General features: G+C 70.7%; 4 protein-coding genes across 5 annotated transcripts; 2 read left to right on the top strand and 2 right to left on the bottom strand.

Moving 5' to 3' along the window:
- Window positions 1–1,901: 1,901 nt before the first annotated feature.
- MAPK7 (mitogen-activated protein kinase 7) lies at window positions 1,902–6,173 on the bottom strand. Of its 2 annotated transcripts, none has more exons than XM_074857531.1 (7): window positions 6,138–6,173; window positions 5,425–5,628; window positions 5,029–5,194; window positions 3,302–4,722; window positions 2,450–2,871; window positions 2,243–2,370; window positions 1,902–2,124 (listed from the first exon to the last, which is right to left on the bottom strand). In XM_074857531.1, the coding sequence occupies exons 2-7, from the start codon at window positions 5,621–5,623 to the stop codon at window positions 1,977–1,979; spliced, it is 2,484 nt and encodes an 827-aa protein (XP_074713632.1). In that variant the 5' UTR covers window positions 5,624–5,628; window positions 6,138–6,173; the 3' UTR covers window positions 1,902–1,976. The 2 variants fall into 2 exon arrangements, with proteins under 2 accessions (XP_074713632.1, XP_074713633.1); XM_074857532.1 differs by having other exon boundaries at window positions 5,045–5,194.
- Window positions 6,174–6,442: 269 nt separating this feature from the next.
- On the top strand, window positions 6,443–8,930 carry LOC141938617 (uncharacterized). The gene is made up of 2 exons (XM_074857512.1): window positions 6,443–6,620; window positions 7,117–8,930. Exons 1-2 carry the CDS (start codon window positions 6,569–6,571, stop codon window positions 8,928–8,930), a joined length of 1,866 nt encoding a protein of 621 aa, XP_074713613.1. The 5' UTR covers window positions 6,443–6,568.
- A 380-nt stretch (window positions 8,931–9,310) lies between these two features.
- Window positions 9,311–12,879, bottom strand: ZNF668 (zinc finger protein 668). Its single transcript, XM_074857528.1, has 2 exons — window positions 12,825–12,879; window positions 9,311–12,361 (listed from the first exon to the last, which is right to left on the bottom strand). The coding sequence occupies exon 2, from the start codon at window positions 12,354–12,356 to the stop codon at window positions 9,414–9,416; it is 2,943 nt and encodes a 980-aa protein (XP_074713629.1). The 5' UTR covers window positions 12,357–12,361; window positions 12,825–12,879; the 3' UTR covers window positions 9,311–9,413.
- Window positions 12,880–12,952: 73 nt separating this feature from the next.
- ZNF646 (zinc finger protein 646) lies at window positions 12,953–15,839 on the top strand. The gene is made up of 2 exons (XM_074857530.1): window positions 12,953–12,990; window positions 13,124–15,839. Exon 2 carries the CDS (start codon window positions 13,210–13,212, stop codon window positions 15,757–15,759), a length of 2,550 nt encoding a protein of 849 aa, XP_074713631.1. The 5' UTR covers window positions 12,953–12,990; window positions 13,124–13,209; the 3' UTR covers window positions 15,760–15,839.
- The last annotated feature ends 89 nt before the right edge of the window (window positions 15,840–15,928 follow it).

Here is a 15,928-nt window from a genome sequence, read left to right as displayed (position 1 = left end):
TCGGCTCACCACCCACCCAACTAACCAACCACCCATCCGACCAGCTAACTACCCACCCACGCAACCAACCTGTCACCCGCCCGCCCCACCCACCCGACAGCTCAACCTCCCGCCCAATCACCCGCCGACCCAACCGGCCAATCACGATGGAGCTACCTCCCACCTCCCCGCCCACTGGCCCGACCGAGCAACCAATCACCCACCCAACCGCCCCACCAAGGACCCGCTCACCTGCCCCGGTACCCCCCGGTGACCCAACCGCCCCGTCAACCGCCCAACCAACCGCCCAACCGCCCCGTCAACCGCCCAACCAACCGCCCAACCGCCCTGTCAACCGCCCAACCAACCGCCCAACCGCCCCGTCAACCACCCAACCAACCGCCCAACCGCCCTGTCAACCGCCCAACCAACCGCCCAACCGCCCCATCAACCGCCCAACCAACCGCCCAACCGCCCCATCAACCGCCCAACCAACCGCCCAACCGCCCCATCAACCGCCCAACCAACCGCCCAACCGCCCCGTCAACCGCCCCATCAAAGATTCAATCACCCCCTCAAGGACCCAACCACCCCATCAAAGACCCAACAGCACCATCCATGACCCAACCACCCCACTGACAACCCAACCACCCCGTCACATGCCCAACCGCCCTGTCAACCAGCCCAACCACCCCCGCAATGACCGAACCGTCCCACCAACGACCCAACCATCCCCTCAATGACCCAACCACCCCATCAATGACACCCCCTCAATGACACCCCCTCCATGACACCCCCTCAACGACCCAACCACCCCCGCAATGACCAAACCGTCCCACCAACGACCCAACCGCCATCAACGACCCCGTCACTCACTCCCCCCTCCCCCCTCCCCACACCGGCCGAGGAACCCCCCCCTCACTTAGATTTCCTGCCCCGCAGGGGCCGCCGCAGCGCCGCCGCGCCCCCGCGCTGCCCCCCGCCCCATGCCGCGGGGGGGGGCCGGGGGGGGTCCCCCGCCCCCCCGAGCTCTGTATCGTCCCCTCGTGGTCTGTGATGTATTTGCTACGAAACCCATGCCACAAACGCACCCGCCTCCGCCTCCTTCCTTCCTCCTCCTCGGGGTGGGCCGGGGCGGGGGGGGGGGGGGGGGGGGGAGGGGTACAGCGGGGGGTCCCTAACGGTTCCTATACAGTCCTTACAGACCCCTATAGCGACCGTGGGGTCCCTATGTCCCCCGGCATCCCTACAGCTCCCTATAGGCTCCTATGCCCCCCCCATAGTGGCGATGGGGTTTCTATACCTCCCCCGACATCCCTACGGCTCCCTGGTGCTCCCAGGGGGTCCCCCATGGGTCCCTGCACCCCCCTATAGCTCCCATGAGGTCCCCACAAGCCCCTATAGCCCCTCACAGCTCTCTATATGCTACCGAGCAGTCTATATACGTGCACGTATGGCTACTTATGGCCCCACGCAGCTCCCTGTAGCCCCACACGGTGGCCTGAAACACCGTACACCCCCCTATAGCCCTATAGGGGGCCCCATTGCTCCATAGTCCCCTGTAGACCCATATAGCCCCTGCGGGCCGGGCCCTATAGCCCCACACAGCTCCTATAGCGTCACATAATCCGGTGGATAAGCTCCCGAGAGCCCCACACGTTCCCTACAGCCCCTATAGATCTGTAGAGCCCCCTATGGAGCCCCAACGTCCACCCCCTATGTACAGACCCTATAGAGCCCGTAGTTCCACCCCCTACATGCAGACCCTATAGACCCAGCCTATGCGGCTCCCTATAGGTCTGTAGAGTCTCCGGCAGCCCCCCACTCCCCGCGCAAGGTCCCTCCGCCCCCCACCATCCCCTATAGCCCCTATAGGTCCCCAGGGAGCCAGGAGCGATGCCCAAGAGGCAGCACGAAACGGGGCTGTTTCCTTACAAATTTAATGGGGCGCCAAGGGCGGGGCCAAGGCACCAAGGGGGGGCGGGGCCAAGGCACCGTCAGGGGTCAGGGAGGTCGTCGGCGAGCACCATGGGGGAGCCGAGCTGGAGGTCGCGCTGGAGGCTCTCGAGGGCGGCGGGGCTGAGGCGATGGACCTCCAGCCAGTCGGCGAGCAGCGAGGCCGAGAGCGGCGCCGAATCGCCTTGGCTGCCGGGGGTGGGGGGGGGTCCTCAGCCACGAGGCCGGGGGGTCCCCACAACCCCCACCCCAACCCCGAGGATACTCGGGGGTCACCCGGGAGAGGGACGCGGCCCAGACCTCTCACCTGTCCTTGGTGTCCCCCACCATGTCCAATGATTGGCTGAGGAACTCCTCCAGGTCGAAGCCCACCCCGTAGCCGGCTCCGCTCCCCTTCGGGGTCACCGAAAAGACGGGGGGCAGCAGGTCCTCCACCTGCGGGGACAACGATGACGATGATGAAGCTCACGGTGGTTGGCCATGCGCCAACACCCGGGACACTCAGGACCCCCACCTGTGACTTGGAGAGCTGCTGGGTGACGGTGGCCACGTCGGGGTCCGCCGGGAGAGGGGCGGTGGGGGGCTCGGGCCAGACCTCGTGGCCCGGCCAGGTGTCGGGGGGTCCCCCGCAAGGTGGGGGGCAAGGGGGAGGAGGGGGTGCGGGGGGACGGGGAGGGGGCGGAGGGCGAGGCGGGGCCCCGTCCCGCATCTTGGTCCAACGCTCGAGGAGGTGGCGGTCGTCGTCGGTGAGGACCAGGCCCCGCAGCCCCTCGCCGCGGCCTCGGGGCTCGCGCCGCTCCCGCTCCCGCTGCTTCTTCTCCCGCTCCTTCGCCCGCTCCTGCCGCCGCCGGCGCTTCTCCTCCCGCTCCCGCTGCCGCTCCGCCGCCGTCACCGGCTTCCGGCCCTCTGGGGCCTCCGGGGCCACGCACGGCGGCTCTGGGGGGAAGCCAGGAGACCAGGGGTGGAGCCAACAACCCAACCCAACCCAACCATTGGAACCCAGATCAGGGGTGGGGCCACCAACCCAACTCAACCCAACTCAACCACAACCCAACCCAGCCATTGGAACCCAAATCAGGGGTGGAGCCACCAACCCAACCCAACCACAACCCAACCCAACCCAACTGCAACCAACCCCTGGGATCCAGGAGACAAGGGATAGAGCCACCAACCCAACCACAACCAACCATTGGAACCCAGATCAGGGATGGAGCCACCAACCCAACCAAATCTAACCACAATCCAACAACAACCAACCCTTGGGACCCAGGAGACCAGGGGTGGAGCCACCAACCCAACCCAACCCAACCACAACCAACCCTTGGGACCCAGGAGTCTGGGGATGGAGGCCCAACCCCGCCCCCACCTTTGCTCTTGTTCCTCATGGCTGACTTGAGCAGAGCAGCCTTGAGCGCGGCCTTGGTGTCGTCAGAGATGGCACCGTCCCGCTTGGGCGCCACAGGGGCCCCCGGCTCCGCCTTCACCCGGGGAGAGTCCATTGGGCAGTCAGGGGCAGGGGCAGGGCCGGGGCTCGGCATGTCCACGTCAGCGCAGGGCCAGGCCGGGCCAACGCTGGCCACTGCAGCATTGGGCACGTTGACGTTGGCCGCGTTGACGTTGGCCATGGCGGTGTTGGCCATGCTGACGCTGCTGTTGGTCATGGTGGTGCTGATGTTGGCCATGTTGACGCTGGACATGTTGACACTGGCATTTGCCACGTTGACAGTGGAGTTGCCCATGCTGACATTGCCCATGTTGACATTGGCCATGGTGACGCCGGAGTTGGCCACGTTGACACTGGCCATGTTGACATTGGCGTTGGCCATGTTGACGTTGCCCACGTTGACGTTCGTTGCGTTGACGCCAACGTTGGCTGCGTTGATGTCGCCCATGGGGACGTTAACGTTGGCCATGGCGCTGTTGGCTGCGTTGACACCAACGCCAGCCCCGCTGGCCGCGCTTTCGGCGCCGCCAGCCGGGGCGAAGGCGATTTGCCGCCGGATACCGTCGCGGCGGGCGTGGAAGTCGGCGATTTCGGCCACGATGGCCGCCTTGATCTCCTCCTTGGTGAGCGCCCGGCGGTCGAAGGCGAAGTCAAAGGCGGGGACGCACTCGGGCTCGTCCTCGGGGTCGTGGTACTTGGCCAAAAATGGGTGCCGCAGCGCCTCGGCCACCCCCACCCTCTCCCGCGGGTCGAAACGCAGCATCCGACCCAACAGCGCCAACGCCGCCGGCTCGGCGTCGCCGAAGAGGCTCTCCCAAGGCACCGCCGGCCGCGGCGGCAGGCTCTGCACGTACGCCCGCACCCGTTCGGCGCCGATGGCGGCCATGACGGTGGCCGGCGGCGTTCCCAGCACGGCCATGATGAGCTGCAGCTGGTGGACGTAGTTCCTGCCGGGGAAGAGCTGCCGGCGACCCAACATCTCAGCGAAGATGCACCCAACCGACCACATGTCGATGGCGCGGGTGTAGCGGTGGAGGGAGAGCAGCAGCTCCGGCGCCCGGTACCAGCGGGTGGCCACGTACTCGGTGAGGAAGGCCTTGGCGTGCCGGGGGTCGGCCCCCAGCCCCCGCGCCATGCCGAAGTCACCGATCTTCAGCTCGCAGTTCTCGTTGACCAGGAGGTTGCTTGGCTTCAGGTCGCGGTGGAGGACGTTGGCCGAGTGGATGTACTTGAGGCCCCGCAGCAGCTGGTAGAGGAAGTAGCGGACGTGCTCCAGCGTCAGCGGCTGCGCCGAGTGGATGATCTGGTGGAGGTCGCTCTCCATCAGGTCCAGCACCACGTAGCTGCAGGTGGGGAGGGGGGATCCAGGCGTCCGGGTGGGGCTGGAGACATCCCCACCCACGTGGGGTGGAGAGGTGGGCTCCATCCCACGTGTCCTCCTGCCCCCCAGGAGGATCCGGGGGTCTGGGAACATCCCTGCGGGGGCCACCACCCCCCAAAGTCACCAAGTGGGCTCCATCCCACGTGTCCTCCTGTCCCCCAAGAGCACCCGGGAGGGGATGGAGATGTCCCTGTGGGGGCCACCACCACCACCTGAAGGACCCTGTGGGGGACAGCGGGGGGGGGACGCGGGCGTCCGGGTCACGCACACGGAGCGGAACTCGCCGTAAGGGACGGTGGGTTTGAGGATGTCCTTGATGCCGATGATGTTGTCGTGCTTGAAGTGCTTGAGGATCTTCAGCTCCCGCAGCGTCCGCTTGGCGTTGGTCACCACGTCGAAGGCGTTGGGGATCTTCTTGATGGCCACCTGTTGGCCTGACGTCCCGGCCACCCCGGGGGGGGCTCATCACCCACCCCGGCACCCCCCAGGGTGCCCAACCGAGCACCCAAAAAGGACCCAGGTGTCCGGGAACCCCCCACCCAATGGGACCCAGGTATCTGGGCGTCCCCAATCTCCATCCAAGGGGACCCAGGTGTCCAGGAACCCCCCACCCAAGGGGGCCCAAGGGTCTGGGTGCCCCCCACCCAAGGGGGCCCAGGCTCACCGGTGTCGCGGCGGCGGGCGGAGCTGACGACGCCGTAGGCGCCGGTGCCGATGGTCTCGATGACCTCGTACTCGTCCCCCACCTCGAAGGTGACGTCCAGCGCCCGCGCCTTCAGCAGGGCCAGGGGGCCCCCCCCGGCCCCCGAACCCCGTCCAGGGGGCTCCCGCCGACCCCCAGCCTCCGCCTCCGCCTCCGTCATGGTGCCTGCGTCACCTCGTCAGCGACTGCACCCCATGTTTCTGATCCCTGGGCACCCCCATACCCCGGGGACCACCATATCCTGGGCACCCCTACACCCTGGGGACCCCCATATCCTGGGGATTGGGGCATCCAGGCCCCACATACCCCGGGACCCCCATATCCTGGGGACCCCGATATCCCCGGGACCCCCACACCCTGGGGATCAGGGCATCAGGGACCCCCACAGCCTGGGCACCCCCACACCCTGGGGATTGAGGCGTCCGGGCCCCACACATCCCGGGGCCCCCCCATCCCGGGGTCCCCCCGTCCCGGGGATGCAGCCGCCCGGTCCCCACAGACCCCCCCCCCCCCCCCCCATCCCGGGGCCCCCCCATCACCCCAGGGCGGAGCCGCGGCCACATAACAACGGGGAGAAGAGCGGCTGCCTGCGGGGATGGGGCGGTTGCCATGGCGACGGGGCGGTTGCCATGGCGACGGGAGGCCCGAGACCCCCCACCCCGGGGACCACTCACCTCCCCCCCGGCGCCTCCGCCCGCTCCCGCCGCTCCCCCGCGGGGCCCGGATATGGCGCCGCCCGGCCACGCCCCCCCGCCACGCCGTCCACCAATCAGCGCTCCCCACGCCGGCCACGCCCCCCGCCGCGTACCTCAGCCCCGCCCATCCCTCCTCACGCCACGCCCCTCTCCCGTCCTAGGACCAATCAGCGCGCGTGGAGGGCGTGGTCGAGGCGGCCACGCCCCCTCCTCACTCCCCGCTGTTGCTATGGGGAGGCGTTGCTGGGGGCGGCTGGCGGAAGTGACGTCACAGGGGGCGGGGACAGCGGCGCGCTCGGGTGAGGCGGGGCCGCGCCCCTGGGACCCCCCGAACCCCCGTTCCCCCCCCGGGGGGTCCCCCCGCCCCCCCCCGCCGGTTCTCCCTCACCCCCCGCCCCCCAGGCTGCCCCATGGAGCCCCGGACCGGGACCGCCGAGGAGACCCCCAAGGAGATGGCGGCAGGTGAGAGCCCGGGGACCCCCAAACCCTCCCGGGGGGGCCCAGGGGTGCGGGACCCCCAAACCCTCATAGGGTGGGGTGGAACGGGGGGATCCAGGTGTGTGGGACCCCCAAACCCTCCCAGGGTGGGGCTGGAAGGGGGGGACCAGGCGTGTGGGACCCCCAAACCCTCATAGGGGGGGATAGAAGGGGGGGTCCAGGGGTGCGGGACCCCCAAACCCTTCCCGGGGGGGAGACAAGTGGAGGCCAAGGCGTCTGGGAGCCCCAAAACCCCCATGGGGTGGGATTAAAGGGGGGATCCAGGCGTGTGGGACCCCCAAACCCTCATAGGGGGGATAGAAGGGGGGGCCCAGGGGTGCGGGACCCCCAAACCCTCCCAGGGTGGGGCAGAAGGGGGGCCCCAGGCGCGTGGGGCCCCTCGCATCCCCCCAGGGTGGGTCAGAGCAGGGTCCCCCGCCCCGGCTCTGAGCTCCCTGACGCTCCCCCCCCCCCGTCGCAGCCGGAGCCCCCCCCGGCCGCCCCTACATCTGCAGCGAGTGCGGCAAAGCCTTCGGGCAGTGGTCGAAGCTGGAGCGTCACCGGCGCAGCCACACGGGCGAGCGGCCCAACGCCTGCGGCGAGTGCGGCAAACGCTTCGCCCAGCGCTCGCACCTGGCCCAGCACCTGCGCACGCACACGGGCGAGCGCCCCTACAAGTGCGGCGACTGCGGCAAAGCCTTCGGCTGGAGCTCCAACCTGGCCCAGCACCGCCGCACCCACACGGGCGAGCGCCCCTACGCCTGCGGCGAGTGCGGCAAAGCCTTCAGCCAGAGCACCAACCTGGTGAAGCACCAGCGCGCCCACGCCGGCGAGCGGCCCTACGCCTGCGGGCAGTGCCGGAAGGCGTTTTACCGCAGCTCCGACCTCCTCCAGCACCAGGCCAGCCACTCGGGCGAGCGGCCCTACCGCTGCGGCCAGTGCGGCAAGAGCTTCGCCCAGCGCGCCAACCTGCTCAAGCACGGCAAGACGCACGGCGGCGAGAAGCCCTTCCGCTGCGGCGAGTGCGGCAAAGGCTTCGTGCAGAGCTCGGAGCTCATCCAGCACCAGCGCAGCCACAGCGGCGAGAAGCCCTTCGCCTGCGGGGAGTGCGGCAAGCGCTTCGGCCACGGGGCCACCCTGGCCAAGCACCGGCGGCTGCACCTGGGCCTGCAGCCGCACCGCTGCGGGGAGTGCGGGCGAGCCTTCGGCTTGCGCTCGGCGCTGGCGCGGCACCAGCGGGCGCACGGGGAGGAGCGGCCCTTCGCCTGCGGGGAGTGCGGGCAGGCCTTCGCCCTGCGCTCCAACCTGGCGCTGCACCGGCGCACGCACGCCGGCGAGCGGCCCTACCGCTGCGGCGAGTGCGGCAAAGCCTTCGGCATGAGCTCCACCCTGGTGCGGCACCAGCGCATCCACACCGGCGAGAAGCCCTACGGCTGCGCCGAGTGCGGCCGCGCCTTCGTCCGCAGCGCCCACCTGGAGCAGCACCGGCGCACCCACACCGGCGAGCGGCCCTACGGCTGCGCCCGCTGCGGGCGGCGCTTCAGCCAGAGCTCCAACCTCATCACCCACGAGCGGGTGCACCTGGAGGAGGCCCACGGGGCGGCGCAGGGGCCCGCCGGCCTGGGGACGTCGCAGGGGCGACCGGCGTTGGGTGTGCTGGAGGGTCAGCCGGGCTTGGAGGCGTTGGAGGGGCACCCAAAGACCAAGGTGTTGGGTGCTCAACCAAGTTTGGAGGTGCTGGAAGGTGAACCAGGCTTGGAAGCATTGGAGGGGCACCCAAAGACCAAGATGTTGGGTGCTCAACCAAGTTTGGAGGTGCTGGAGGGTCAACCAGGATTGGAGGCGCTGGAGGGGCACCCAAAGACCAAGACATTTGAGATGCAGCCAAGCGTGGACATGTTGGAGGGTCAACCAGGAGTGGAGGCGTTGGAAGGGCACCCAAAGACCAAGATGTTGGGTGTTCAACCAAGTTTGGAGGTGCTGGAAGGTCAACCAGGCTTGGAGGCGCTGGAGGGGCACCCAAAGACCAAGGTGTTGGGTGCTCAACCACGTGTGGACGTGCTGGAGGGTCAGCCGGGCTTGGAGGCGCTGGAGGGGCCCCCCCAGACCGAGACGTTGGACGAGCAGCCGACCGCAGCGGTGCCGGGGGCTCGGCCGCGCCCGCGGAGCCCCCGGGAGCCCCCGAACACGAGGAGATTTGGGGCGCGTCGAGGTCGGGAGGCGCCGGGGGGGGGGGAGGAGCCTCTGCCCAGCACCCAGGGGAGGGACCCGCCCCCCTACGACGCCATTGGCTGAGGGGTGGGTGTGGGCGGGGCACTGGGGGTGATGTGGGATTGGATGGGCAGGGGGTGGGCACTGGCAGGGGATTGGCTGGGGGGAGGGGAGATACTGCGATGGGATTGGCTGAGAGCAGGGGCGGGGCCGGTGTGGGATTGGCTGTGGGGGAGGGGGCGGGACTGACAAGGGGAAAGGGGGCGGGGCAAACACTGATGGGGGGGTTGATTGGCCAGGCAGTGGGGGGTGGGTGGGGCACCGCGGGAGCGCTCACTGCCATTGGCTGGGAGCTGGGGGGGAGGGCGGGGCACAAATAAAGATGGTGAAACCCCAGAATTGGAGTTTTGGCTGCCGGGGGGGGGTGGGGGTGGGGCGGGGTCACAAAGAGGCGGAGACAGAGGTGCTGACTCGGCAGTTTATTGGCCAATAACACTCGAGGGGGTGGGGCAAGGGGCGGGGCCGCGCGAGGACCCACCCCCTTTGCCGTTGCAGGAGGGGGCGTGGCTAAGCCGTCCCGGCAGGGGTGGGCGGTGCCTGCGGGGAGGGGGCGTGGCCGTGGCGGCGCTGGTGCTTGCGCAGCCCCGCCCGGGCCCCGAAGCGCTTGGGGCAGAGCGGGCAGGCGAAGGGGCGGGGCTCGGGGGGGGCGGGGCCGGGCGGGGCCACACCCCCATCGGCCAGACACGCCCCTGGGGCGCCAATGGGCGTGGCCATATGGGGAGCAGCCATTTTGGGGTCTCCCATGGGGGCCGCCATGTTGGGGCTTCCTATGGAGGCGGCCATGTTGGTGGTGGCCATGTTGGTGGCGGCCATGTTGTGGCCAGCTCCCGCAGCCACGATGGGCCCCGTTCCAGCCGTAGTGGCCACGCTGTGACCGAGTCCAGTGGCCACGTCAGGGCCGGGCTGAGCACTCGTGTCCCGCCCGGTAGCGGCGGCCGCGTCACAGACGGCTTGGGCAGCCACGGTGTGGCTGAGTCCAGTGGCCATGTTGTGGCCAGCTCCGGTGGCCACTTTGTGGCCAGGCTGGACACCTGCGTCGTGCCCAATGCCGGTGGCTATGCCGTGGCCAACACCGGTGGCTATGCCGTGGCCGGGTTGGGCACCCACGTTATGTCCAATGGCAGCAGCCATGCCGCGGCCGATGCCGGTGGCCACGCCGTGGCCAGGATGACCACCTGCGTCCTGCCCGGTGCCGGCGGCCACGCCATGGCCAATGCCGGTGGCTATGCCGTGGCCGGGTTGACAAGCCACATCATGCCCGATGCCAGCCGCCATGCCGTGGCCAACGCCGGTGGCCATCACGTGGCCAGGCTGACCGGTCACGTCATGCCCAGCACCAGCGGCCACGCCGTGGCCAGCTCTGGCGGCCATACTGTGGCCAACTCCAGCAGCCACGTCATGGCCAAGCCTGGCGGCCACGCCCTGACCCCCTCCAGCGATTCCAAGGCCGAGTCCGGCGGCCATATGGAGGCCAGCCCCGGTAGCCACGCCGAGGCCAGCCCCAGCAGCCACGTCGTCGCCGCCTCCCGCCTCCCTCTTCCCGTGCGTCCTCTCGTGCTTGCGCAGCCCCGAGGCGCCGCCAAAGCCCTTCCCGCAGCGCCCGCAGGCGTAGGGCCGCTCGCCCGAGTGCGTCCGCCGGTGCTTGCCCAGCGCCGCCCGCTCCCCGAAGCTCTTCCCGCACTCGCCGCAGCGCCACGGCCGCTCGCCCGTGTGGGTCAGCCGGTGCCGCTTGAGGTCCCAGGAGGCCACGAAGGTTTTGCCGCACTCGCCGCAGCGCCAGGGCCGCTCGCCCGTGTGGGTGCGCCGGTGCACGGCCAGGTCCGCCGGCTGCCGGAAGGCTTTGCCGCACTCGCCGCAGCCGTAGGGTTTGACGCCCTGGTGGGCGCGCTGGTGGCGCCGGTAGCTGGAGGGGTCCGAGAACATGCGCCCGCACTGGGGACACAGGAAGGGCCGCTCGCCCGTGTGGACGCGCTGGTGGCTCTGGAAGGACGAGAGCTGGGTGAAGGCCTTGCCGCAGGTGCCGCAGGCGTAGGGCTTGCGCGGCGCGTGGATGCGCTGGTGGCAGGCGAGCGACGAGGAGCGGCCGAAGCTCTTCCCGCACTCGGCGCAGAGGAAGGGCCGCTCGCCCGTGTGGCTGCGCTGGTGGTTGCGCAGGTCCTTGCGCTCGGCGTAGGCTTTGGGGCAGGCGCCGCAGCGGTGGGGACGCAGCCCGGCGTGGCCGCGGCGGTGCTTGCGGTAGACGGAAGGGTCGGCGAAGGATTTGGGGCAATCCGGGCAGGAAAAGGGGCGCTCGCCGGTGTGGGCGCGCTGGTGGATGGTCAGCTTGGAGAGGGTGCCGTAGGACTTGGGGCAGGTGGTGCAGGGGAAGAGGGGCGCGGGGCGGGGGCAGGAGGAGCAGGGGGGGTCCGTGGCGGCGCCGGTGGCATCGCCGGGGGCGTCTGTGGCGGTGCCGGTGGCATCTCCGGGCGTGTCCGTGGTGGCACTGGCGCCGCCGGACGTGATGGTGGTGGCGTCTCCGGGCGCTTCGGATGCGTCCGTGGTGGTGGTGGTGGCACCTCCGGGCGCTGCGGTGGGATCTCCGGACGCTTTGGGTGTCACCCTCGTGGTGGTGGCACCTCTGGACCTGGTGGCACCTCTGGACCGGGTGGGGGCGGCGCCTCCGGCTGGTTTGGACGCATCCGCCGCAGCGGTGGCAGCTCCGGGTGCGGTGGCGTCTCTGGACGCAACCGTGGCGGTGGTGGCACCTCTGGACCTGGTGGTGGTGGCACCCCTGGACCTGGTGGCGGTGGCACCTCTGGACCTGGTGGTCGCGCCCCCGGAGGCGGTGGTGGCGCCGCCGGCTGCCTTGGAGACGCCCATCGTGATGGCGGCATCTGCAGACGTCTCGGAGACGTCGGTCACGGCGGCGGCACCTCTGGACCTGGTGGTGGTGGCACCGACGGAGGCGGCTGGCGCGGCCGCGGGGGTGGTGGCACCTCTGGACCTGGCCGCGGTGGCACTTCTGGACCTGGTGGTGGCACCTCTGGACCTGGTGGTGGTCGCGGTGGTGGTGGTGGCCCCCCCCGGCTTCCCATGGGCGGGCGGGGCGGGGGCGTCCCCAGGGGGGTCCCCATGGGAGATGTCTCGGGTGTCACCTTGGGTGTCATCTTGGAGGTCCCCGTGGGTGTCACCTCGGGCGTCCCTGCGGGGGTCACTGCTGATGTCCCCAGGGCCATCATCAAGGGCCACACCTTGGAGGTCCCCGCGGGTGCCGTTACGGCCACGGGTGTCACTGGGGATGTCCCCAGGGGTGCCACCACCAACGTCCCCGTGGGTGCCACCACCGATGTCACCACGGGTGCCGCTACGGGTGTCCCCAGGGGTGCCACCGACGTCCCCAGGGGTGCCACCGATGTCCCCGTGGGTGCCACCACCGACGTCCCCGCCCGGACCCTCCCGACGCTCCTCCATGGCCCCTGCGGACACAACACCATGTCAGGGGAGGGGGATGGCAGCCCCCGGGGGGGGGTGTCCCCCCTCGCCCCATCCCCCGCCCCACTCTCCTTTCACACTGATTTGGAGCCGTTTTACCCCATTTTGCACTCGGGAGGCTGCACCCAGGTGGGGGGGGAGCGACACCCCCCCCCCTTTTGTCGGGCAGCAAGATGGTGGCACGTGGGGGGAGGGGCGCGCAGTGCACCATGGGAAGGGGGTGCGGGGGGGGGGTCTATAACGCACCCCGGGGTGGGGGGGGCAATGGGGGGCGTGCGGGGGGGCCCCGTGCAATGCGGGGGGGCCGCAATGCACCCCGGGACGGGCCGTGCGATGGGGGGGGATGGGGGGGGCGCTGCAATGCACCATGGGACCGGGGAGGGGGGGCGAGGTCGGGGGGGGGTCGGGGAAAAGGCGGGGGGGGGGCAGAGGGGGGCCCGTCCTTACCTGGGGGGCTCCGCTGGGGCGCGGCGGGCGCTAGGACCGCGGGGGGGGGCGGGGCGGAAGCGGGATGGGCGTGGCCGCGAGGGGGGCGGGGCTTCCGGAGGGTGGGGAGGGGAAACGGAAGGGGCGGGGCCAGGGGGCGCTTCCGGTCTCCCCGCAACAAAAGGAGGTGCCGGTGCGGGGTCGGGGGTGGGGGGGGCCTCCCCCAAAGCGGCGGGGGCGGGCGGGGGGCGCCGCGTTTTGTGGGGAAAAACTGGCGGGTTTTGGGGTCCCTCTGCTCACTTTAACCCTTTGTCTTCCAGTTCCGCCCCCCCCCCCGCGCCGTTCGGACCGCGGTGCATTGTGGGACGCCAAGAGACCCCCCCCCACACACACCCCCCCCACCGCCATGGCGGCGTCGCCGGTGCCGTCCCCCGAGCGGCGGTTCCGGTGCGGGGAGTGCGGGCGGAGCTACCGGCACGCGGGGAGCCTCGTCAACCACCGCCGCAGCCACCAGACCGGCGTCTACGGCTGCGGCGCCTGCGGCAAACAGCTCTTCAACCTGGCGGCCCTCAGCAGCCACCGCCGCGCCCACCGCCGCGCGCAGGCCGACCCCCGGGACAGCGGCGGCGCCCACGCGGCCTCGCCGGGGCGGCTGTACGGCTGCGGGGAGTGCGGCCGGCGGTACCGGCACCGGGGCAGCCTGGCCAACCACCGGCACACCCACCGCACCGGCGTCTTCGCCTGCTCGCTCTGCCCCAAGCACTTCCCCAACCTGATGGCGCTGCGCACCCACGCGCGGGGGCACCGGCGGGGACGGCGGGCGGCGCCGCGCCGCGCGGGTGACGCCACGACCGCCGCCGCCGCCGAGCGGGTGTACCGCTGCGAGGTGTGCGGGAAGAGCTACCGCCACTCGGGCAGCCTCATCAACCACAAGCAGACGCACCAGACGGGCGATTTCGGCTGCAGCCTCTGCGCCAAGCGCTTCTCCAACCTGGGCGCGCTGAAGGGACACCTGCGGGGACACCGGCGGCGGCGGCACCGCCACCACCCCCGCCGCAACGGCTGCGCCGCCGCCCCGCCCGCGCCGCCGCCGCCGCCCGGCATCTACCAGTGCTCGCTGTGCCCCAAGGAGTTCGGCGGCCTCCCGGCGCTGCAGGCGCATTTCCGCCGGCACCGGCGGCCGCGGGGTGTCGCGGGCGAGGGCGAGGAGGAGGAGGAGGAGGAAGAGCGGCCCTTCCTCTGCAGCCTGTGCGGCGGCATCTTCCCCGGCGAGGCCGACCTGGCGCGGCACCACCGGCAGGAGCACGCGGCGGCGGCGGCGGCGCCGGTGGCGGTGCCGGAGGGGTGTTGGGGGGAGGCGGCGGGCGACGAGTTGTGGCACATCTGCGGCTACTGCGGGCAGCCCTTTGCCGGCCTGGAGAGCCTGCGGGAGCACAGCCGGAGCCACCGCGCCGAGGAGGCGGCCGCCCTGGCCGACGTGGCGGGGGGCGAGCGGCGACCCTACGCCTGTAGCGTCTGCGGGAAAACCTACCGCCACGGCGGCAGCCTGGTCAACCACCGGCAAACCCACCAGACCGGCGTCTTCCCCTGCGCCGTCTGCGCCCGGCGCTACCCCAACCTCGCCGCGTACCGCAACCACCTGCGCAACCACCCCCGCTGCAAGGCGGGACCCCCGGCGGCGGCGGTGCCGGCGGCGGCGGGCGGGGAACCGGCGTGCGATGCCTGTGCCGGCGAGGACGAGGAGGAGGAGGAGCGGCGGCGCCAGGCGGCGGCACGGCCCTTCCGCTGCGAGGTGTGCGGCCGCAGCTACAAGCACGCCGGCAGCCTGGTCAACCACCGGCAGACCCACACCACCGGCCTCTTCCGCTGCACCGCCTGTCACAAGGCCTTCTACAACCTGATGGCCCTGAAGAACCACCGGCGCACCCACGCCGAGCGCTGCCGGCACCGCTGCGGGCTCTGCCCCAAGGCGTTCCGCCTGCGCCGCCAGCTCCTGGGCCACCAGCGCCTGCACCCCCCGGGCACCGGCGACCTACAGGCGGACGAGGGAGCGCCGGCGCAGCCAGACGCCGTGGAGACGGTGTCGGAGGACTCGCCAGCCGCGCTACAGGCGGTGGAGGTGTCTGTGGGACAAGCGGACGGGATGGAGCTGGCGTCGGAGGACGCCTCGGCACCGCCGGCGTTACAAGGGGAGAAGCCCGCGGGACACCTGGACACAGCGGAGATGGTGTCGGAGGACACTACGGCACCACCGACCTCGCTACAGGCGGCGGAGGTGTCTGTACAACACCCAGACACAACGGAGGCGGTGTTGGAGGACTCTTCGGCACCACCACCGATGTTACAGGCGGAGGAGAAGCCTGTGGGACACCCGGATGGGATAGAGGCGGTGTTGGAGGACCCCGCGGTGCCACCAACAACGTTACAGGTGGATAAGGGACCTCCGGGACACCGAAACGCGATGGAGATGATGCAGGAGGACTCTTCGGCACTGCCGGCCACGTTACAGGTGGTGGAGGTGTCTATGGGACGCCTGGACGCCATGGAGATGGTGTTGGGGTCCCCCTCAACACCCCAAGCCGCGTTGTCGGTGCTACAGGCGCCTCCGGGACACCTGAACACACCGGTGACGGTGTTGGAGTCCTCCCCGTCACCCCAGATGGCATTATCGGCACCAGGGGTGTCCCCGGTACACCCCAACCCACGGGAAACGGGGTGCGAGTCCTCTTCAGCCTCCCCCCACGCTGGACAGCCGGAGGTGACGGTGTTGGAGTCCTCCCCAGTGCCGCCGTCCCGCGCTCCCCCAAGCACCCGCCGGACGGTCCCCAAGTCCTCCCCGGCGCGGTGTCACCCCGCACAGGCAGTGGGGGGGCAGCGCCGGTGGTCCCAGCCCCCCCGGCACCGACCCGCCGCTCCCCGACACCGCTCCCCCGGGGGTGCTGAGGCCGATGGGTGATGGGGTTGTCCTGGGGGGGGGGAGCGGGGGGAGTCTGGACCCTGTTTCCCTCCCCGTGATTAAATTTGGGTTGTTTTGGAGTGGTTTTGGGTGGATTTTGGTTTTCTGCGGGGCGTGACCCCAAAATGGGGCTGGGGACCCCAAGTGTGCCCTGAGTTGGGCTGGGGAC

This window comes from Strix uralensis, unplaced genomic scaffold (genome assembly GCF_047716275.1).
Source record: "Strix uralensis isolate ZFMK-TIS-50842 unplaced genomic scaffold, bStrUra1 scaffold_220, whole genome shotgun sequence".
In the NCBI taxonomy this organism is placed as follows: domain Eukaryota; kingdom Metazoa; phylum Chordata; class Aves; order Strigiformes; family Strigidae; genus Strix; species Strix uralensis.
The sequence above is the reverse complement of the archived record's forward strand: the minus strand, read 5'-3'. Positions and strand labels throughout refer to the sequence as shown.

Coding starts and splice junctions, on each gene's coding strand:
- ZNF668 (XM_074857528.1), bottom strand. CDS start 12,356: ATGGAGGAGCGTCGGGAGGGTCCGGGCGGGGACGTCGGTGGTGGCACC.
- MAPK7 (XM_074857531.1), bottom strand. CDS start 5,623: ATGACGGAGGCGGAGGCGGAGGCTGGGGGTCGGCGGGAGCCCCCTGGA. Junction 5,195..5,424: donor CGCCCGCCGCCGCGACACCG/GTGAGCCTGGGC, acceptor CCGGGACGTCAG/GCCAACAGGTGGCCATCAAG. Junction 2,125..2,242: donor GTGGGGGACACCAAGGACAG/GTGAGAGGTCTG, acceptor CACCCCCGGCAG/CCAAGGCGATTCGGCGCCGC.
- ZNF646 (XM_074857530.1), top strand. CDS start 13,210: ATGGCGGCGTCGCCGGTGCCGTCCCCCGAGCGGCGGTTCCGGTGCGGG.
- LOC141938617 (XM_074857512.1), top strand. CDS start 6,569: ATGGAGCCCCGGACCGGGACCGCCGAGGAGACCCCCAAGGAGATGGCG. Junction 6,621..7,116: donor CCCCAAGGAGATGGCGGCAG/GTGAGAGCCCGG, acceptor CCCCCGTCGCAG/CCGGAGCCCCCCCCGGCCGC.